This window comes from Sparus aurata, chromosome 19, assembly GCF_900880675.1.
Source record: "Sparus aurata chromosome 19, fSpaAur1.1, whole genome shotgun sequence".
In the NCBI taxonomy this organism is placed as follows: domain Eukaryota; kingdom Metazoa; phylum Chordata; class Actinopteri; order Spariformes; family Sparidae; genus Sparus; species Sparus aurata.
The window spans coordinates 29,112,724-29,137,136 of record NC_044205.1 but is presented as its reverse complement, the minus strand read 5'-3'; the positions used below and the strand labels follow the sequence as shown (position 1 = coordinate 29,137,136).

The 24,413-nt window shown below is 41.9% G+C and overlaps 1 protein-coding gene across 1 annotated transcript in view; it reads right to left on the bottom strand.

The window, feature by feature from the left end:
- Positions 1–1,354: 1,354 nt before the first annotated feature.
- Positions 1,355–24,413, bottom strand: part of LOC115569880 (NACHT, LRR and PYD domains-containing protein 14-like) — a 66,453-nt gene continuing 43,394 nt past the window's right edge. The window contains exons 9-12 of the mRNA XM_030398085.1: positions 8,263–8,436; positions 7,795–7,968; positions 3,992–4,165; positions 1,355–1,401 (exon numbers count right to left, since the gene is read on the bottom strand). Of these exons, the coding sequence (XP_030253945.1) occupies positions 1,395–1,401; positions 3,992–4,165; positions 7,795–7,968; positions 8,263–8,436 (529 nt within the window). The 3' untranslated portion in view covers positions 1,355–1,394. The remainder of the gene's footprint in view (positions 1,402–3,991; positions 4,166–7,794; positions 7,969–8,262; positions 8,437–24,413) is intronic.

Sequence of the window (24,413 nt, the reverse complement as noted above, 5' to 3'; positions counted from 1 at the left end):
AGGTTTTTAATTTTCTGTAAATTAATATCAGTTTTCTACTTGATTACTAATAACAGACAAAAAACACATCAGTCGACCCGTAGAGGGAACATCAAATCCAGCTCATTTTTAGTGATTTGTCTTTTACAGAATCTGTTTTTCTTTAGAGAAATAAAATAAAACACAATACATACGGGATAAACCAAACAAACAAACAAAACTAAATGAAATGAGACGCTGACATATAATAATATAGATGGAGGCGATTTACATCACATGAGATTTGAATAGTGGGATTAAATATAAAACATTCATTATATATTTCTTAATCACTGATAATGACACTCATGGTAACAGTTAGTACATGTTTCTTACTTCACGTCTAAAGGAAGTGAAAATGTTCTGATGTTCAGTGTGTGAGCAAAGTTTAAGACTGAACTGACTTTACAACTAAATCTACAGATATTACAGCAAATAAAAGCAACTCTGATCAATGTCTTTTTTAACAGCAGATCAAATGACCATGTGAAAGTTAAAGTTTGTTTAAGGCGACAGATTCACAATGATGACCAGACTCTTTGGATTCTTTAGGTCACTTTCTGCCACAACAGTCTGGTCGGATCCACTCGACAAAGAAGACTTTAAAGCTGTCAGATACAGAACCTGCTCTGATAACAAACATACTTGGGTTTGGAGTCAGAACCGTGTTTCAGTTTGGAGACTTCAGTGAAGTTCTGATTAAATCCAAACTTCTTTTCTTCTTCTCAAACTATTTTCTGTTCAGTTCTGAGAGAATCTGGTGTTGGTGGTCAGAACCAGAACTGCTTTTTCACATCAACTTCTAAAATATAATGTGGAAATAAACTGCAATTCACCATCGTTCCACATGGTGGAGCTGCAACTGACAGCAAAAACAAATATCCAAATAAAGATGTTGATGTGAGAGAATAAAAGATTAAAGGTCCCGGTCCAGGTCCAGGTCCAGGTGGAGGTCCAGGTGGAGGTCCAGGTGGAGGTGGTGTGTGAGTGTGGAGCAGAAGGAGTGGAGGAGTGTCAGTGTGTCTGCAGAGACTGTGTAGAAGGACAGAGCAGCAGCAGAGCAGTCCAGATACACTGATGATACTCTGTCACATCCAGAGGAACACAGGGATGATGCTGGACTGGACATTGTGTGTGACAGTGGAGCTGATCTCAGAGCAGTTCACACTGCAGCACTGACAGTCATCTCCACTTGTTGTGATTGGTCCGTCAGTCAATGCTGGATGAAGCTCTCCTCTCCACTCCACCTCCCAGTAACACGGCCCAGTCAGAGCCTCTCCACCCACCAGCTGATGGTGCTGCTTCAACCTCTCTGGATCATCAGGACACAGCTGATCCTCTCAACACCTCCACCTTTCTCATCACTCTGACAGAGATCACCATCTGATGAGAGAAGCAGAGAGACAGCAGAAGTGATAAATGAGTGTTTCCAGAGACTCCCTCCATCAGCTGTCAGTCAGTGATATAAAGACCAGCAGGACTTCAGTCCTGTTCAGACCACAAGTGGAGCGGCTGTGTAGCGTAGCCAGCTTCCTTTCAGCTTCATGTTAACGTGTTGGAGTGAAGCTCACAGACCTGCAGACACTTTGGACATCAAGTCTGTTTACTCTGCAGGTTTCACTGAAGGACACAGTGGAAATAAACTGCTGACAGTCCCTGAACGCATCATTACTGCAGGAACACAGATACTCACAGCTCACTTTAATGATGATTTACTGCTGTTAAAAACCAGAGTCTCACTCACATTTAAAGATTTCATCTACTTTGGAAACATTACATGACAAATATGTTAATATGGAGTCTGTTATAAAATATTTGGACAAATCAAATGACACATGGGCAGATATAAATATAACGGTAAAGGTCCTACATTGAACAGTAAAACATCAGCTGTGGTTTCTGGACTTCAGCAGAGGTTCTGGTCTGTATACAGACCACATGGTTACTAAATGTAATGATGGTTCTCTGAAATAAGAGCCTTCAGTCAGACTGATCTGAGAGCTGTGACAAAGATGAACTGATGAGTTCTTCAGGGTTGAAATGAGAGAACAAACACTTTGAGATCAGATTTGATGCTCAGACAGTTTGATGAATGAGGACACTGTCTCTATACATCCTGTGATGCTGTCAGCAGAGCCGTTTCTTGCTATATGTGGACTATGCGGGTGCAGAGGGCCCCCGCGCTACTAGGGGCCCCCCTCAAGTTGCAAGTTCATTCTCAATATCTGAGGAGTGACCCGACGGAAAAGGTGTGAAAAGTACCTGGCACCTGGCTCGTCTGATTGGTCAGATCTGCTCTCTACCGATTGGTCCGATCTGGTGTCTATTGCGCCCTGTTGCTATGACGACCAGTATTACTAAGTGAGGAGAGGCGAGTTGCGCTGAGCTGCCGGTACCGGTCATTTACGGCATGACGTCAAAACGAAAGTATTCATCTAATTCAGAAAAAACAAGAAACTAGATGAAGAAAAACGCTCACAGGATAAAGGTAAGGTTTATTTTCATGATGTTGGGTGGAGGGGCTAGCTTAAATGCTGAATGTTTAGCTATCTTAAGTGTTTGCTTTAGGAAAGGGCCAATTACAGCAGGTCCAGTTCGTTGGCATCACATTTGTGAGGGAGGGTGTGTTGTTCGGCAGAAGTCTGTCATGTCTGCTGGATCCTCGTCCGGTGGAGCTGCTGCTCCGTCATAAACCTCTGCTGGTAAATATCTGCCACGTAACATTACTTCAGAAGTAGTTTTATGATTCATTTATCAGTTTTTGTGTTCTCAGTTCATAGGTCTCTGATGTGAAGTGTGCTAAACACACATATACATATCAGGCCTACTGTGGATTATTATGGACTATTGTGGCAGTGGATTATTGCTCTGACTGGATTATTGTTAACTCCACTGAGTTAGTTGCGTCTTTCTTTACCACATTTATTAGAATATTTATTGTGACAATATAATTTGAACAAATTTGCCTACATTTCTACAGTTTAATTATGTTTTTGATGTATTACTTTGTTTTATTTAAAAGAATCATAATCACATATATTGAAGTAAATTTAAAGTAAACTATACTATATATGACCGTTAGTTCTGCCCACAGAATATAAGTTAAGACCAGATCATCATTTAGACACAAGTAGTCCACTTTGTAACACCTGTGAAATATACACACAAATATTCCTTCAGTATCACAAAGTGCTCATCAGTCATTTATCTTCATTTATAACTCGAACAAGTACAATGTGTTTAAAACTGCTTAAAAGTGACAACTTTGAAATTGGGTGCTTTAAAATGACACTGTGCTGAATATTACAATGTTTAATATAAAATCAGATAATGAATTTCTGCATTAGTGTAACATAACTCAATTATATCATATAAATATTTGCTTAGGATCTATTTTGTTTGATAACCTGAGGAGTTTTGTCTTTGCAGGAGCAATTCTGAAATATTTTTGTGGAACACTGCATCAGTTTCATGTATTGACCTATAGAGGATCCCCATTGTTTACTGTGTATTATCATGTTCTATCAGTTCAACTTGCTTGGTTGGGTCAATTTAAGATGTTTATTTTAATTTGAGAGGTTTTCACGACTCTGGCCTGTTTTCCTCTTAAAATGTAATAGATTGTTGCATCTTTGTGGATCACCTAAAAGGGTTAGGAATCTATCCATCCTAGTTTGACAAAATAGAGGCCCCCAAACAGCATCTTGCATAGGACCCGCAAAAAGACAGAAACGGACCTGATGTCAGCTGTGATCAGCTTTATTTCCTGTAGACATGAACACAACAACAACAGTCGTCTTCACATCAACTCAAACACACCATCACAACAAGCTTCTGGCTCGTCTGATTGGCTGACTGTTCTCCTCTCACAGCTTCACTGAGGAAAGCAGGAAATACTTGATCTTTACTTTGATACTGTGTTTAGTACAATACTGCTGAAACCAGCATGAACTGACTCCAACCCTCTACTCACATCAGAGACTCCAGTCTGCAGTCTGGACTCTCCTTCAGATCACACAGCAGCTTCATGTCTGAATCCTTCAGGTCGTTGTTATACAGCTCCAGCTCTCTCAGATGGGAGGGGTTGGACTTCAGAGCTGAGGCCAGAGAAGCACAGTTGATCTCTGACAAACTGCAGCTCCACAATCTGAATAAAGAATAAATGATGGAGATAAAAATCACTTTATAATCCAATGTGTGTAAATCAAATGTTAGTTCAGAGGATCTTCTGGTAACAGATTAAATCATAAACATTAATTTACTTCAACAACTAACTGAACATTTTCTACAGTTATTTTCAGAAACAGAAGTCTGAAGACTGAATTTAGATTAAAAAAACATGAAAATATGAACCAAAGGAGATTTATAACTTTATGGATGTAAGTAATGTATGAATGTAAACTCAACAGCAAAGTCACAATAAACTTCTTCCAGAGTTAATTGTGACTTTGCTGTTGTAAACATGCTGTTCCTACTAACAGTCACATTTCTTGGTTTTGTCACATGTTTAGATGTGTAGCCTGTATTTCTACTTTGCACTTGCCCTCCAATAAATAGCCTAATAATAAACCAGTGTTTGATTGCTCTTTAGAATTGCAGCTGATTTGCATGTCTTCCAAACAATTCTCAGTATCATGATAATGTGAATAAACTCATGTTGACAATAATTTGTTGACACATTGTTAATTTAACAAATCAGATCTACAACAGTAACAGAGTCAGTGAACTGACCTCAGAGTCTCCAGTCTGCAGTTTGGACTCTGTAGAAAATCACACAGCAGCTTCACTCCTGAATCCTGCAGCTTGTTGTTACTCAGGTTCAGCTCTCTCAGATGGGAGGGGTTGGACTTCAGAGCTGAGGCCAGAGAAGCACAGGTGATCTCTGACAAACTGCAGCTCTCCAATCTGAATAAAGAATAAATGATGGAGATAAAAATCACTTTATAATCCAGTCAGATGTGTTCAGGTTTTAAATGTGTAGCTCAACAATACTGTGTCCTCATCAATGAGCTTTTCTCTAAAATGAGTAGAGAGACTTTGTCATTGTGTTATTGTGGATCATCATCAGCCTTCTACAGACATCATCCACATGTCAGCACAACATTCATACAGCTGTTCATGTCAACACAAATGATCAATATCTTTAGATCATACTGGCAGACATGGCAGGACATCTTTCAGTTCCAGCATAAGAACTGAGGCATTGGCTTTAATCACTTTCCTGTGTTGAGTTTTTACTCCATTGACAGTTTTGTCAGAGCAATTTTATCTTCAAATATTGCATTTTTTACATCCATTTACCAGGTGTTGGGAGGGCTTGAAAGACAAATCATGTTCTGCGATGAACGTGCACACGCGTCCCGTAAATGACCAAATAATATCCGGGTTTCAATTAACTGCAGGGTCCCTTTAAACGCCGGGTACAGGTGTATATGTTGGTGAATAACCGCCGGTTCCAAATAAATGTCGGGTCTAATTTATTTATTTATTTTTAAATCAAGGAAGAAGACGTGACCACTGACACTGCACGTTTTTCTTCTTCGCCTTTTTCACGTGTCGTGATTTCTGTCAGTCAGTATCACACTGATGATCGCTATGGCTCCGGTGCAGCAACAAAATAAAAAGTATGACTTGAAATTCAAACTTTCTGTCTTAAAATATGCAGAGGACAACTCTGGAGAAGCAGCCGCTAGACGTTTCTCTGTCGACCAGAAGAGAGTGAGAGAAACTGAGCTTCAGAGTCTGTCTGAGGAGGACAGCAGCAGGACCAGGCTGCCTGCTGGAGGGAGGAAGAAGGCTAGCGAGGAGCCTGAGATAAACATGCGGGGATGAGTTATCAGCAAACGGGCACAACACGAGAGAGTGTCCCGCAAAATGATCAGGGCGATGGAGAAACAAATGTCCGCCACCGTGAGTGACAGCAGAGATGAGGAGTTTGCAGCGAGTGCTGGTTGGCTGAATCGTTTCCTCCGCCGCAACAACTTCACTTGCAGAAGACAACTATTGCCCAGAAGGATGCCAGAGAATTCACAGAGAAGCTGGAGAAGTTTGTGACATTTTCATCCCGGATTTTTGAGAGGAAGGAATTAAACGTCTGTCCCAAATTGCCGCCTGGTCTGTTAAAGGGATAGTTCGGGTTTTTTGAAGTGGGGTCATATAAAGTACATATCTGTAGTCGATCTGTTTCCTACCGTAATCACCGATCAGCGCAGCCTCAGTTTGGAGAAGTAGAGAGCTACTCCAGCCCAGACACTCAGCTTTGTACTGCAGTGAACGGGTCCAGAGAAAAAGCTAAATTAACCACCTAAAACAAGGCTCACGTAAAAAAAATCTATATAAGTTCAAGTGTACGTTGTATAGGTAAAATGCACACACTTTACACCACTGTCAGACCGCGCTTTCTTTTGGCACTACATTTTCTCAACCGCAGAACCTCCGTATCCCTACGCACTAGCGTAACTGGGCAACAGCTGATCTGCGAGCGGCGGAATACAGCGCGAGGCCCAGCTGCTGGACGAGAGGTTTACTTTCGTTAAAAACGAAACTTAACTCTCCGTATCCTTCCACATTAGCGCTTATGCGTAGGGATACGGAGGTTCTGCGGTTGAGAAAATGTAGTGCCAAAAGAAAGCGTGGTCTGACGGCGATGTAAAGCGGTGTGAATTTTACTTATACTGCAGGGGTTTGGGGCTTTGAAGAGGTTTTTGATTGTAATTCTGTTCAGAATCGTGGTTTGAGGTGTTTTCTTGGTGTGCATAAATATGCAGCAAAAGTAGCTGTTGAAGGGGACGCAGGATGGGATCCATGTATTGTAAAACAAAGATGTGAAATGGTGCGATTGTGGGACCGTCTTGTCAGTCTGCCAGAGGAAAGGCTAACTAGGGAAATGTTTAATTGGGACAGAGTAAAGCATCACCCCTGGTCTAGAGAGGTTTCAATAATATTTTCTGCCTCTGACTTCCATATAATGTTTCAAATTAATTTGCAATGTAATATAAATGTCATCAGACAAAGATTATTTAGGAAATATGAAGATCAATGGAAACAGGATATATGGAAGAAGCCAAAGCTTAGAAATTATGTTCAGTTTAAGAATGACTGTGTTACAGAACATTATATTTTGTTGAATTTAAAGAGAAGGCAGAGGTCCGTCTGTGCTCAATTAAGAACCAGTACCTTACCTCTGGCAGTAGAAGTGGGTCGATTTAAAGGTACACCTGAACATTTACGTTTGTGTGAACTTTGTGATCTCCAGGTTGTGGAAGATGAATTTCACTTTGTTTTTTATTGTCCTTTATATTGTGATTTAAGGAACTCTCTATTTGAATCAATCCAGTTTAAAAATCCTGATATATTTTGGAAATATGAAGGGGAGATTCTGTGCTGGTTGTTTGAAAATGATGCTTTTGCTTTGGCAGAATGTATAGAAAAGGCCTGGTATCTGCGGCAAAGTATTTTGTATCCTATATGACAATCCATTTCTATTTGTATCCATATCTTTTATGGTTTAGTTATGTTATGATGTGTTCTGTATTATGTCACGTGGCTGTCGTGGATGTAACTGTGAAATTAATACTTGATGAATATGATTAGCGTCTAATAAGCCCATGAGGGCTGAGCACCAACCATGGTGTTTGACACTTAAATAACCAATCAATCAAAAAAAATTTTTTTATATATAAGTATATATGTATATGTAAATAAGTAATGTATGAACGTAAACTCAAGTGTTAATTTAACAAATCAGATCTACAGTAACAGAGTCAGTGAACTGACCTCAGTCTCTCCAGTCTACAGTTTGGACTCTGTAGAAAATCACAAAGCAGCTTCACTCCTGAATCCTGCAGCTTGTTGTCATCCAGGTCCAGATGTTTCAGGTGGGAGGGGTTGGACTTCAGAGCTGAGGCCAGAGAAGCACAGCTGATCTCTGACAAACTGCAGCTCCTCAATCTGAATAAAGAATAAATGATGGAGATAAAAATCACTTTATAATCCAATGTGTGTAAATCAAATGTTAGTTCAGAGGATCTTCTGTTAACAGATTAAATCATAAACATTAATTTACTTTAACAACTAACTGAACATTTTCTACAGTTATTTTGAGAAACAGAAGTCTGAAGACTGAATTTAGATTAAAAAACATGAAAATATGAACCAAAGGAGATTTATACCTTCATGGATGTAAGTAATGTATGAATGTAAACTCAAATATGAATACAACAGTAACAGAGTCAGTGAACTGACCTCAGAGTCTCCAGTCTACAGTTTGGACTCTGTAGAAAATCACAAAGCAGCTTCACTCCTGAATCCTGCAGGTTGTTGTAACTCAGGTCCAGCTCTCTCAGATGGGAGGGGTTGGACTTCAGAGCTGAGGCCAGAGAAGCACAGCTGATCTCTGACAAACTGCAGTCACTCAATCTGAATAAAGAATAAATGATGGAGATAAAAATCACTTTATAATCCAGTCAGATGTGTTCAGGTTTTAAATGTGTAGCTCAACATTACTGTGTCCTCATCAATGAGCTTTTCTCTAAAATGAGTAGAGAGACTTTGTCATTGTGTTATTGTGGATCATCATCAGCCTTCTACAGACATCATCCACATGTCAGCACAACATTCATACAGCTGTTCATGTCAACACAGATTAATAACAAGCTGCTGATCTCAGTCAGGGTTAGGGTTAGGGGTTAGGGTTAGGATCAATACAGTTATTAAACATTTATCATTAAAAGTATTTAAAATGATCAATATCTTTAGATCATACTGGAAGACATGGCAGGACATCTTTCAGTTCCAGCATAAGAACTGAGGCATTGGCTATAATCACTTTCCTGTGTTGAGTTTTTACTCCATTGACAGTCTTGTCAGAGCAATTTTATCTTCAAATATTGCATTTTTTACATCCATTTACCAGGTGTTGGAGAGCTTGAAAGACAAATCATGTTCTGCGATGAACGTGCACACGCGTCCCGTAAATGACCAAATAATATCCGGGTTTCAATTAACCGCAGGGTCCCTTTAAACGCCGGGTGCAGGTGTATATGTTGGTGAATAACCGCCGGTTCCAAATAAATGTCGGGTCTAATTTATTTATTTATTTAAATCAAGGAAGAAGACGTGACCACTGACACTGCACGTTTTTCTTCTTCGCCTTTTTCATGTGTTGTGCTGCTTTCTGTCAGTCAGTATCACACTAATGATCACCATGGCTCCGGTGCAGCAACAAAATAAAAAGGACGACTTGAAATTCAAACTTTCTGTCTTAAAATATGCAGAGGAAAACTCTGGAGAAGCAGCCGCTAGACGTTCCTCTGTCGACCAGAAGAGAGTGAGAGAAACTGAACTTCAGCGTCTGTCCGAGGAGGACAGCCAAGGCCGCTTTAATGCACGGGCTTACCTGGGCTGAAGCCCAGGGGCCTCACTCGTTCAGGGGCCTCCCAAGTTCAGGTTCACAATGAGCTGAAAAGATCATATTGTTTTGTAACTTGTCAGGTTTTCTGTCAATCACTCTAATCGCACCTTACGTGGCTGCTGATTGATCCAAATTAGGAGTTACCCACGTGGCCCCATAGCCTCTGGCCCGTGGGCTGACCTATCAGAATGTCTATAGTTAGTTTTGGGGTGTGTCCCTCTATGATTGATTGACATTTAGTGGAAAATGTCGGGGAGGACGTTTGAGAGTGGTGCCCAGAAAAGAAAAAAACTAAGAAAGAGTTGGGCGAAAAATAATTACTGAAGAGCATCCCAATGCTTTTTTAAACCAGCTGCTGCTGAAGATGGACCCAGCAGCACCAGGGGAAGCTCGCTATCTCACACACCGGAGGGAGCGGAGGAGGCGCAGGCCGCGCAGGCCGCGCAGGTGGATGTAGCTGGAGAGGAGCAGGGGACCGCCCGCAGCAGTGGAGGGCAGGAGGAGGGGGAAGCACACGGGCCCCAGAGAAAGGACCAGGCTGCAAAGCAGTCAGGGGGAGACGAGTCAAATGACCCATGTAACAGTGACCCGGGCCGCAGGGGAAACAATACTGATGCAAAAGTGCGCGCTTATTGGGCGAAAATGGAGTCCTGTCAAAGTAAAGATGCTAACATGATGGATCACACCCCATGCAAACATGTTCTATCCTTTTTAATTAATAGAGAGGCGTTAGTGGAGCCTGTTTCATATGTCCACGCTTGCTCTCCATGACTTCTCCACACCGGAGCGCACAACAAGGATGCGCTCCGACTCGGACTGCCCTTCCACCTGGACACCGCATACCTCGACCCCGTACTCGGCCAGAGTTTACCCTACACACGGTTCTCGTATTTCTCCTTTCACGGACTCCTCGGCGTGTGTGATTACTCCTTCAGCCTGCGTTCATCCGCAAAAGGAGCGGCTCGAGTGCGCTGCGTAAATGAAGGCCACGCGCGGCTCAAAAAGCATCTGCCGCAGGAGCTGGAAGACAAACGACTTGGAGATCAGACGCTAAATTCGGATTAGCTGTTGTTAACGTAGTGCTAACTTGAGCCAGTGTGCAGGCGAAGTTGAGCGCACAGAAGGAGAGATTGAGAGCAAGAGTGAGCAGTCTGCAGCGCAGCCAGCAAGAGTCTGTGAGAGTGCAGGGGTTATTATTGCACCTTAAAATGCATAAAAGCAAACATGCAAATACATTTATTGAGCACAGAATATATTTCTGTTTCCGCAAATTAAATTATGTTTTTAGATTATACTGCAAACCTCCTGTAAATGTTGCTCAGTTTCATATTTTTGGCACCTGGCATTAGGCCATGTTGCTATCCATGGGGTTGAATGGAGTGTGTCTGTGCAGGTGCATGTGATTGGTTCACAGGCCCACTGAGGCCGGAGAACAGGTCACTAACTTTGATCTGTTGCTGTTCTTCGCTTATGCTGTTATTAGTTATTATCAATGTTTGTGCAGACAGGTGATGGTTGGTGATGTTTTTCATAATATTGTTTGAAATCATATTTGCACACATTTTGGTTTTATTATGACCATGAGTTGCTGTGTGTGGTTCTTAAATAAAGTGTATTGTGTTTCTGCTCAAGTGGGCTCAGTGATATGTTAATAACAATATTATGGTGTTTTCTGGCTCAAAGAGGGAAAATTCACTGTTGTATGTCTCGAAAGAAACTACTGCATTTTGTGATGTAGATTACCTAGATATTACGCTTTTTTAAAATGAGACTCTATAAATCGAGGGGATGGAGGGCCTACAAAACCTCTCAGCCCCGGGGCCTAACATTAGGTTAAGGCGGCCCTGAGGACAGCAACAGGGCCAGGCTGCCTGCTGGAGGGAGGAAGAAGGCTAGCGAGGAGCCTGAGATAAACATGCGGGGATGAGTTATCAGCAAACGGGCACGCCACGAGAGAGTGTCCCGCAAAATGATCAGGGCGATGGAGAAACAAATGTCCGCCACCGTGAGTGACAGCAGAGATGAGGAGTTTGCAGCGAGTGCTGGTTGGCTGAATCGTTTCCTCCGCCGCAACAACTTCACTTGCAGAAGACAACTATTGCCCAGAAGGATGCCAGAGAATTCACCGAGAAGCTGGAGAAGTTTGTGACATTTTCATCCCGGATTTTTGAGAGGAAGGAATTAAACGCCTGTCCCAAATTGCCGCCTGGTCTGTTATTTGGTATTTTACTGTGTTTTCAAGTCTCCCACACACGGTCAGTCATTGATGCCGGTACGTCAGCTGTGGTTGTTGCTCCCGGTAATCGTGTTGTGTGTTGGACAGTGTTGGGCACGTTACTTTTAAAAAGTAAGTAGTTATAGTTACTAGTTACTTCCCTCAAAAAGTAACTGAGTAAGTAACGGAATTACTCCACTATAAAAGTAACTAGTTACCAGGAAAAGTAATTATTGCGTTACTTTTATTTCTTCCCCCTTTTGAGCTCGGCAGTCACTTCAGCTACTCAGCATCTACATATGTATTTAGAACATGTCTTCTTTATGGCGGACCGGCTCCTGTTCTCCCTGATATTTTACCAGTGAAGCTCTGAAGGAGTCTGAGTCAGCTGATGATAACAGGAGCAAGTTCTCAACAACATACCTGTCTATCATTGCATTCACTTCAGTCTGTGTCACAAGTTTTAGTGAAGCTGTTAGCGGAGCTCACGTTAGCCACACCTGGCCTGCTGTCATCATCAACAGCGTCAGCAACAGAGTTTTTGTCCAGTGTTAGTTTTGTAGAAGCGTGTGCTGCTGAGAGATGATTCATTAGATCAGAGTTGTTTACAACAGACGTGGACATTAAAGTAGTGTCTGTACTTCCACTTTGAAAACGTTAACTTTCCCTCCGGACTCTTCATTGCTGCAGCTCACCTCTGCTAGTTTGTGTGTGAGGCTGCTGTGTGCGTGTGTGGTTTGTGTGTAAACTGAACTCTGCCTCTGATTGGTCTACAAACTCTCACTCTACCTTAGAGAGCCAATCACCATCACTTGCGGTTGTCCCGCCCCTCCCTCCTCCCTCTGCAGCTCCGGTGGCTGAGAGCCGAGTCGGATGACAGCAGCTTCGGTGACAGCGCGAACGTGATTCACGTCCTCAACAGGTCGTTCACGAACAGAGCGCGACAAGATGGCGCTCTGATCACACGCATTTGGATGAGCTTTGCAAACTTAACTGTTTTTTTTTTAAGTGTAGGGTGCGAACAGACGAATTACCTTAACTGATAACGACAGTATCTTTACCCGGCTACTTCTGGAAAATGTCGAAACCCAAAATGTAAAGCTCCGACAGAAGAAAAAGCGATGTTTTAAAGATGCTAGCGAGTCCCACTAACTCTGTTAGCAAACCTGCTACGCCCACGCCCCCCGCTACTGACGGGCTAGCTGGAGCCAAGAATACACTCATTGACAGCATGCGACGCGGATAACGGCCAAGTACAGGTATCATTTATGGAAGAAGAGTTTCCACCTCTTCCCATTACACCGACTAAGCCTCCCGCAGTTACGCAGAGAAGAGTTGAAGACACGGAGATAGCTACCATCTTCTCCCAGTTTTCCTCTCTCTCACAGCTGATAAACAACAGAGCGGACGCCCTGGAAAAGATGGTTAGTAACAACTCAAGTGTGATTGCAGAAGTCAAAGAAGCGGTCAAAGAAAACGCTACACAGATTACAGGTCTCACGGAAGCATTAGAGTTTATCTGTGCTGATATAAAGACCATGAAGCACAGAGTTGATCGCATCGAGTCTAAGATTAAAGAACACGAAGCGAGCCGTGACACACGAGAGAAACGCTTAGCTCATCTGGAGAGCTACACCCGCCGCTGGAACCTGAAACTCTACGGCTTGGAGGAGAAGGAAAAGCAGGACGTGCGCAAAGAAGTCATCCAGGTGTGCCAGGCTCTTCTTCCAGAGGCCAAAGATAAACTACCAGACGTCGTTGATACGGTACATCGCCTTGGGCCCAGGAAGCCGACCAACAACCAACCCAGAGGCATCATAATGCAGTTCACCTCCCGAATTTATCGAGATGCCATCTGGCGTGCAGCGAAAAAATCATCCTTCCTGAAGAGCAACAACCTGAAGCTGGCAGAGGACAGACACAAGAGGAACCTGCTGTGGAAAAGGCACGTAAAGAAAACAAGCTGGCTTTCTTCGTTGGTGGCCGTGCTTTTGTAAATGGAGCTGAAATTTTCCCACCATAGAAATATGACTGGTGAGCCACTCAACTGAACAAGATCTTAATTTTTGGAGGTCTCAGTGGGGGGGGGGGGGGGGGGGGGGGGGGATTTATGGATGTCCCATGGGTCAGAACGTTCAGCCGGTGTTTGCATTTTGAGAAATCTTTTTAATGGGAAAGTTTTACTTTCAGACTGTGACAAAGATGGTCATTTTATATTGTTCTAGAGATTGCAAATTCAAATAACATTTTAGTTAATGTGTATGGATTCAATTCACAAGCAGAAAATATCACTTATATTGATACATTAGAAAAAAAAACTGCTCCACTGGCTCTCAAAATTTCCAAATTCTTCAATACTACTTGGTGGAGATTTCAATATTACACTGGATAATCAAATGGACAGGTGGCCACCGAGGAAAGCCGACTCCTCCAGTTCTCATTTGAAGAGGTTTATTGATAGATTTATTTTAACTGATGTTTGGAGAGATACACATGTATCACAGAAATTCTATACATGGCACAACAAGTCAATGTCTAGCTTGTCACGTATTGAATATTGGCTGGTCTCTAAAGATTTGAAAAATGTCTTAACAGACATTCTACCTTCGCCGTTATCTGATCATAAAACTATCAGTATAAATATTCCTTTTTTGTCTTCTCCCTCCTCTGCTAAATCCTCATACTGGAAACTTAATAGCACCATTCTTAAATATAAAGATGTAACTACTGAAATTGAAAGATTGATCAGACAGTATTGGAATAAAGCTCTGACTGAAAAAGTATATAGCAATAATTGGGAATTAATGAAATATGAGATTGCTAAGTATCTGAGAAAATACAGTGGTGACTTGGCAAAAATAAGAAGAGCAGAAGAAAATGACACTTAAGATTACTTCTTTATCATCCAAACCACTAGAGGCTCTCAGTGAGTCAGAAAAGATTGAGCTTACTAAGCAACAGCATAGGTTGGATGAGATTTACAAGCGAAAAGCTGAAGGAGCGTTTGTTAGATCGCGTAGAAGATGGCTTGAAGAAGGTGAACAGTATGGAGGACCAAACCTGACACAAGTATAAATAAATACATAAATACATAAATAAATAAATGCATAAATGCATAAATAAATACATAAATAAATAAATACATAAATAAATGCTGAAATAAATAAATGTATAAATAAATAAATGCTGAAATAAATAAATAAATGTATAAATAAATAAATGCATAAATAAATGAACAAATAAATAAATGCTGAAATAAATGTATAAATAAATAAATAAAAGTTTAAATAAAAGAATAAAAGCTTTTTATTTATTTATACATTTCTGTTCACCTACATTTATTTATTTCTGTATTTCTGTTCACCTACATTTATTTATTTCTGTATTTCTGTATTTCTGTTCACCTACATATATTTATTTCTGTATTTCTGTGTCCATATGTAAATGAGGAGGTAGGAGGTCCTAACATCAGTCAAGAGCATGATTGGTCAAATCGGAGAGCCAGACAAAAGCAAACGATTCCTGATCTCAAGCCTCCCTCTCTGTAACGTTGTAAACAGCTCCAGTTAGCTTAATGGCCTCGACCAGTGTGACAGGTTAACTGGCGTTCATTTTAACTTGCGAGGGTCCCAGATGTGCTGGTGGTGTGGTTTGAGAATCCTGTCTGGAGAGCCATGTCCGCTAACCAGGAAAAACATTCTGCTCATCGCTCCAAGTCATGTATACGTGTATTCGTTTTGACGTGGCTCGAACACTTCTATCCACACGGAGAAGCCGGGGCTGCGACTTGCAAACCACTGCTAGACGAGCGCTACAGAGCACAAATCGTCCAAAAGTGCATGTTGTCGGTCTCATATCTTTGTCGTGAATCTCTGTACTCTTAAACAACTCATGTGTGGAACAGTATTAAGCATTTGTTCACGCCGAGCGGCTCGAGAGCAGCGTGGACACCGCTGTTAGCAGTTAGCTTTTAGCTGCTCGCTGTAGCGCTAAGAGCGTAGCGTCCAGGTTAACTGTTGACACATGTTACCACCGAGAGTGAGATACATGTCTGGGCTTTCCTATGAACCATTGTCGCTACTGGTGTTTGTATCACAGGTTGATCTGGACGTCTCACGATTTGCCACAGCTGATTGACCTGACGCTGAGCTCGGGCTGGATGTCAACGTACTCTGCAGACTGTTTGACCAGCAGGCTGTATGACAGTGTACAGTTTTCACACTGACTTAGCTTCAGCTTAATAACGATGTATGCGGCTCGGAACGATGGCTTTAAGCGACCATTTGAACAGTGCGGAATGAAAAATACCTGGGGTCCGTTTCACAAAGCAGGTTTAGTGAAAACTCTGAGTCTGTTAACCCTGAAATGAGGGAAACTCTGAGTTTTCCGTTTCACAAAGGGAGGTAACTCAAACCAGAGAAAGAGGGGTAACTCTAGCCTGTTTCACAGAGAGAGGTAACTTAAGCTCTCGGTCAGTTACCATGGTAACATACTCTCTGAAACTAACCTGGTCGGGACCAGGTTTTTCTCAACAAACCTCGAGTTTCTCTCTGTCTCCGCCCTCTTTCAGCCACACACGGTATTTGATTTCCTCATTCATTCAGTCAGCAGGCGAGTCTTGGCGTAGTATAGTTCTCATTGATCATTGCAAAAATCAGTCAGTAGGCCTACATTAAAAGTTATATTAGGTGGCGACTATTTTCACTACCATGGCATGTCCTTTTGATAATGATCCCGTGGATGAAGGTGCAGCATTACTGCACAGAGAATTAAATATTCGTCGGGAGATGATTATCAGACGCGCATAGATGTTCTTGCATTTCCAGACAATTATCTTTTTGAGAGGTACCGTTTCACGTCACAGTCCATCATTTACATACACAACCTAATCCGTCCTTACATTTCCAACATTACCAACCGAAGTCATGCTCTCACATCCCAGCAGATATTGTGTGTTGCGCCACGTTTTTTTGCAAATGGGAGTTTTTTATACAACGTCGGAGATGCAGAGCACTTGAGCAAGGCAACTGTATGCAGAGCGGTCAGAAAAGTGTGCCTCGCCCTGAAACGGCTACTACCCATCTTTATCATTTTCAGCTCCTCTGCCTCCGTTAGAGGTGGCGGTGCTGGGCCACCACCCGTTTTACGGGCATCTGCTTTCTTTCTGTTGGCTGAGTAGAAGTCTGTGTTAGTTTAAATAGGCTTAATTATTTAACAGAACATGATATAGATGAGAAGACATTTATGTGTGTGAAAACAGCATTATGTTGGGGATAAACAACTGTACAGTCAAACAGGCACTTAATATTTACTTTACAATGTAAAGCATGATCAAAATGAGGTACCCCCATTAGATTATGCCGAGGTCGAATGTTTTTATGTTTCATCTTAAGCTGCAGCCAAGTGCGCTTCTCCCCCGCGGGATTGCACCTAAATTAAATAAATTAATAGGCTACCACTCAAGCAGTTTCCCCCTGTAATATTATTGTGATTGCAAAGGACTACATTTAAACTTACTGACCCGAGCACCAATGTTCTCCCATGCCGTCTCCCTCTCTTTTGCTGCTGCAGCAGTGTTACACTTCCTTCTAAAAACGTGCTCAAACTCACCGTATGAGCGCATTAATATTTACATTTCCAGTGGGGTGAAAAACGTAGCCCTCCTCTTCCCCGTTGCCATGGTGACTCTTCGAATCAGGGCTCCATTGATGCTGTCTTTTTATGTTTGTGGTGCACACGCTTAACTCCAGGTTAAACTACTCCGAGTTGATCAAACTAACTCAAATCAGCTGTTCTGGAACCGAAAACTCAGAGTTTCCTATCTCAGAGTAGATCAACTCAGAGTTCAGGGTTAGACTCAGAGTTTGTTGAACCTGCTTTGTGAAACAGACCCCTGATGGTAACCGGTGTCACAAGGTAACCTGGACGCTGCGCTACAGCGAGCAGCTAACAGCTAACATAAGAGCTAAAAGGGGTCTCCACTCCGCTCTCGAGCCGCTCGGCGTGAACAAATGCCTCAGCCTGTTCCACACATGAGTTATTTGAGAGTACAGACATTCACGACAAAGATATGAGACCGACAACATGCACTTTTGGACGATTTGTGCTCTGTAGCGCTCGTCTAGATACACATATACATGACTTGGAGCGATGAGCAGAATGTTTTTCTTGGTTAGCGGACATGGCTGAGGACCCCTCTCTCTCCAGACGGGATTCTCAAACCACACCACCAGCACACCTGGGACCCTCGCAAGTTAAAATGAACGCCAGTCAAATTCATAACTAAACCACAGCTACATGAACAAATGTCAACAACTGCAGCTAACAGTTAGCTGAGCGGGCTTGCTGGTAGCCAGCAACATTCCTGTACAGTGTACAGGAATCAGCGCTGCTAGAAAGGCAGAAGTAGTAGACCCTCATCGGGCACACTCCTGTAATCAATCATGCTCTTGACTGAAGTTAGGACCTCCTACCTCCTCATTTACATATGGACACAGAAATACAGAAATAAATAAATGTAGGTGAACAGAAATACAGAAATAAATAAATGTAAGTGAACAGAAATGTATAAATAAATAAAAAGCATTTATTCTTTTATTTATTTATTTATACATTTATTTCAGCATTTATTTATTTATTCATTTATTTATTTATTCATTTATTTATTTATTTATTTATTTATATATACATTTATTTCAGCATTTATTTATGTATTTATTTATGCATTTATGCATTTATGCATTTATTTATTTATTTATTTATACTTATGTCAGGTTTGGTCCTCCATAGAACAGAACTCTGCCTACTTTTTCAGATTAGAAAAACAACAGGCTAAAAACAATGCTATACAACAATTGAAATTGGATGGGTTAGTTACTGAAGATCAAAAGAGAATAGCTAATTATTGTGCTGAATTTTACAGTAATCTTTATACCTCCAAGTACTGCCATCAATCTAGCTCTGACTTTTTTGACTCTATTCCTGATATTAATCAGCTGAGTGAAGCAGATAGTATTTGCTATCTGGTAGCAATGGTATCCTTTTGGTGAGTCAGTTATTTGATAGTAGGGGACTTCTGTACAATTACTCTGAATTTCTCGCCCAATATAATATACCTGTAACTCCAAAAGAATTTTCTATAGTTTTTGATGCAATACCATCTGGTTTATGTATATTATTTAAGAATGCTGACCACTCTCCACCCCTGCCATTGTCACCTTCTGATCCATTAGAAACTTCATTAGGTAAACTCTGCTTTTCTCTCAATAGAGGTATGAATTCGAAAGTGAGAGCCTTGTTTCAGGGGGATTTGGTTTCTGTCCCTACAGCAACATTGGAAAAAAGTCTGGTCATTGCCACAGAAGTTTCTTCTTACTAATAAGGTAAAGGAAGTCTCATTTAAGCTGATCCACAGATTCTATCCAGTCAAACACTTCTTACAAAAATTGAAGAATGACATTGATGTAAAATGCTCCTTCTGCGAATCTCTTCCTGAAACATGCTCTCATTTATTTTGGTACTGTGAATTTACTCGTGAACTGTGGAATGAAATTAATAAATTTATAGTTGCTTGTATTTTCCCAGACTTTGTCTTATACTATAAAAATGTTTTGTTTGGTGCTTGTGATCACAGTAGCAAAGATGAGAATGTTTTCTTTCTTGTTAATCTAATTCTACTGCTCGCTAAGTTTCACATTCACAAGTGTAAATTCACAAACAAAAAAACAAATTTCTCTTTGTTTTTAAAAGAAATGGAACAATATATCTCAACAATTTCCCCCTCAAAGAACAAAAAAGCCATCAAAACTCTTAATGTATGCTGTACCTATAAAGTGTTTACGTAATCTGATTGTCATACTCTCGCACTCTTTTTGTTATTCTCTCTCTCTCGCTCTCTTTTTCGTCACCTTTCATGTCCCGTTGTTTACCTTTGAAAGTAAACATTTTGTTCTATTTCTGTGTTCTCATGATTACACCAGCATAGTTATATTGTTGGTATGCATTTGTATGTGCTGGCAACTTTCAATAAAGTTTTTGGAAAAGAAAAAAAAAAAAAGGTCGTTCGCGAACGAGGGCTGCCAGGACGTGAATCACATTCGCGCTGTCACTCACTCATGATTCGCGTCGCTGAGGACGTGATTCTCGTTCACGTACTGTGCTGAAAGTGGCGCTGTGTCACTCACTTACTCACTCAGGGCAGAGGAGTTGATTCACGTTCAGTAACCGTACTGCTAAAATTAGCGCTGTGTTGCTAACATCCGTGTAGCATCATGTTAAGTGATTTTACTGTGCACAGAGGACACTTTCACCGTATAATAATTTCAGTGCATGTATACCACTCAAAGCAGCGCTGCGTCTCCCGCGAACGATTGTGTACTATAGTCCGTGAACGCACCGTCCCTCAGTAAGTGAACGTGAACCTCAGGGCTGATTAATGAACTGAATGACGGATCGTTTGGCTGCTTATCAGTTCAGGGAGTTGGAGAGCACTGAACGATTCGGTGAACGAATCTTTTGAACAAATCATTTTAATGAACAGATTCTAGAGATTCAGTGCAGTAAAAAGAACTGCTGTTCCCATCACTTGTCTCTGCACAGGGATCAATGCTTGAATGCTTGCAATGAGTTGGAGAGCACTGAACATGAAGGCTCTCGTGAATCATGCACATCCGTCAGGTGTTGGTAAACATAATTACATTTGATTTTGATGATGACATGATTTCTGTAGGTTTAATATCACGGGGGGCAAATGGCGAATTTAAGTTGCACACAGTGTAACTGTCTCAGAGACAGTTTGATTTATGTGTTTGTTGTGTATGTTTCTGTTATATGTACAAGATCATTTAAGCCGTGTCTAATAGATATACTTGAACACAAGTATCACAATATATATTGCAGAGCATTTTGGGAAATGTGAGGTCATGTGGTGAGGTCACTTTAGTGGCATTCTGGGTAGAAAGTGTGGCTGACGATGATAAAGAAGCCACTACAGAGTTGAGTTGTTCTACATGTGGTCCAAGAGGCGCACACGGTAATTTCCCTTATATGTTGAATGGACACTGGCTTATGAACTGTATGATTTGTATGTGATTTGTGAAACCTTTATGGTTTTATTGTGTTGTAGTTTTCACGGTGTTTGGGTGTCTGCGGAGACAGAGAGACGGAGAGAATAAACCCTGAAAGACATCTGTATGAATCGTGGCCATTATTTAACTGGACCGGTGTAGCTATAGTGAAAACGTGTCCTAATCCATCACGAGGCTTCAGAGTGCAACGTCTCACATCCCGGCTACAAGCTACAGGCCACCGACGAGCGGCGGCGGTTCCCATCCTGCAGAAGGCTACAGGCTACAAGCTACAGGCTATAAGCTACAGGCCATTGACGAGCGGCGGCGATTCGCATCAGGCTACAAGCTACAGGCCACTGACGAACGGCGACGGTTCCCATCCGGCTACAGGCTACAAGCTACAGGCTACAAGCTACAGGCCACTGACGAACGGCGGCGGTTCCCATCCGGCTACAGGCTACAAGCTACAGGCCACTGACGAACGGCGGCGGTTCCCATCCGGCTACAGGCTACAAGCTACAGGCCACTGACGAACGGCGAGCGGCGGCATCGTTGCTACACATCCAGCAGCAGCTTCAGGCCACATTGTGAGTCCTCGGGTTAGACTGTGCAATTATCATGCCTCAGGATGTCGATGGATAGAACATCAGATATCGTTTAATCACAAGAAATAGGACATTAAGGGGATTTTGAACATTCAAAGAAAAGAGTGTGATTGATTAAATAAATTAAAAAAAAAAAAAAAAAGGTCTATTGAATGCTTTGATAATAACTGCTATCGTTGTTGTTTGCCAGAAAGAGTGTTTAATATTATTTGATCAAATTGGAAAAGTAATCTCAGGTGATAACCAAATGTTAAGGTGTCATTCTGTGTAATTTGGTTACTCTCTGCTAATCCCCGCCATCATAACCTTGTAAGGTTCATATGGTAATTCTTAAAGATTCAAAATGTCTCAACATGGTGATAATCAGTCGGTCATGTCACAAGGGCAAGATACAGGAGAGTTAGAGGAGGAAAAAATAAGAAAATCCACACGTGAAAGACGATTAACACCTAAAATGCAAGAACTGAAAGAGCAAGAGTTAATTCAAAATGAGAAGAAATTTAAAGTAACATATGAGAAATGGAAAAATAATGTAAGAAGTATTCGTATAAGGTTGAAGCAAGAGTGCTCTGAAGGCGACATGTATAACATGATGGATGGAGCTGAGAAGCTTGACTCCGAATTAAAGGAGCTGTATGATAGCATCCGACTCCAGACCGCACCAAGTCAAGAAATTCGGAGGAAAGTTGATGCATGCTCAGCTGTGACAGCAGACTTACTGCAATTGATGAGAGTACGCCTCACTGAGGGAGGAGGTGAGTTTGATGTTGAGGCCGAAAGGTCAAGGCTACGCATGCTACTTGATAATGAATATGCTAGGTCCATATATGGATCTGCAGCCTCCAGTGTTACTCCACGCAGCTGCCACCAGTCTGACCACCTCTCGGAGTCACCTAGCATTGCGGCTAAGAGGGCAGAAACAGCTGCTCAGTTGGCTGCAAAGAGAGCTGAAATCGATATGGAAGCTGCTATTGAAGCTCAACGTCAGCAGTTGAAAAAACTTGAAAATAAGAGAGACATTGATGTTATTCAGGCAAAACTAAATGTTTACATTGAAGAAGAGAGAAAAGGAAAGGATGGATCATGCAGTCCTGTACACAGCAAAGTCAATGATACAAGCCCACTCACTCACTCCATCCCAGGCCAAGAACAGCAAGCTGTAAAAGATGAGACATCTTTAGTCCAGGCATTACAAGAGTCATTAGCTCTCACTCGCCTTCCAACCCCAGAACCTGCCGTATTCTCAGGTGATCCTCTGAAGTTTACAGAGTGGAGCACAAGCTTTAAGGCTCTTATAGAAAGACGATGCTCTAACCCTGCAGATAGGCTGTTCTACCTGCAAAAGTACATAGCAGGGGAAGCCAAATCCTTTCTTGAGGGCAGCTTTTACAGAAAAGATGAAGAAGCCTATCAACAAGCATGGAGTAGGTTGAACGCCAGATATGGCCATCCCTTTGTAGTGCAACGGGCTTTTAGAGAAAAGCTAAATATGTGGTCAAGGATCCGTGGAAGAGAGTATGTCAAGCTGAGAGAATTTGGTGATTTTCTCCAAACATGTAGTAATGCCATGTCTCATATTAAGGGTCTACAGGTTCTAAACGACTGTGAGGAGAACCAGAAAATGCTGGTCAAGCTTCCTGAATGGGTGACATCCAGGTGGAACCGAATCGTCACAGAGCAGCTGGATCAAGGCCGTGACTATCCAAGCTTTCATGAGTTTGCTTCATTCGTTGCTAAAGAGGCACGTATTGCATGTAATCCAGTGTCATCCTTGTATGCTTTAAAGCACCCTGCAGAAACAACAGCAAGAGAGATGAAGCGCTCAAAGGCGAATACGTTTGCCACAAATGTGAAGGCCCCAGTTTCATCGAGCTCCACATCCAAACCAAAACTTGATGAAATCCAGTTGAAAGATACTGTAAAATCAAAGGAATGGAGCACACAACAAAACTCAAACACAAGCAAGTGTATTTGTTGTGGAGAAAATCACTCCATACATAGATGCAAGAAGCTAACTGAAATGTCTGCAGAAGAAAAGAAAAAATGCATACATGAAAATAAACTGTGTTTTGCATGCCTGAGAAAAGGTCACAATTCTAAAGACTGTAGAAACAGAGCCATGTGTGGAATATGCAGAAAGAGTCACCCAACTCCATTGCATGAAGATCGTTTCACAGCAGAATCAAAGCAAAGTGCAGTTGAAGAAAGTACATCCTCATTATCATGCTGTGTGAATGGAGGAGAAGGTGGGAGCACGTCAATGATTGTGCCAGTGTGGATTTCAGCACCTAACGCTCCTGATAATGAAACCCTAGCATACGCCCTACTAGACACACAAAGCAGTCACACATTTGTTGATCAAGAGGTGTGTGAAAGGCTACAGGCAGCAATGGAGCCGGTAAAACTGAAGCTCTCCACCATGATGGGGAAAGATTCAATTGTGAAGAGTCAAAGAGTATGTGATCTCAAAGTCAGAGGTCTCTCCTCAAACATTTCCATCAACTTACCTCTAGCCTACACGAGAGACTTCATTCCTCTTGACCGCACACATATCCCCACTTGTCAAACAGCCAACAAATGGAAACACCTTGTCAACATAGCCCAAGAAATACCCCCATTAATGGACTGTGGTGTTGGACTATTGATTGGCTATGACTGCTCCAGAGCGCTGATTCCAAGAAAAGTCATCACTGGGGGTGATTATGAGCCCTACGCCATTAAAACTGACCTTGGTTGGAGCATTGTGGGAAGTGCACCGCAGCGTGTGAATGCTAAGGAGGTGACTGGTCTTTGTCATCGGGTATCTGTCAGAGAGCTACCACCTATAACACCATCTTCTGTCATTAAGGCCCTTGAGTTTGATTTTGCAGACACCAAATCAGGCGACAAGAGCATATCTCAAGAGGATATTTGCTTCCTACAGATTTTAAAGGGAGGAATCCAGCAAAATAGGCATGGTCACCTTGAGATGCCTCTTCCCTTCAAGGTACGTCCTCACCTCCCAGACAATAAGAAGCTGGCTTTGACTCGGCTGAAGCACCTCAAAAGGAAGCTGGACAGAGATCCCAAGTTCAAAAACGACTATGTGAGGTTTA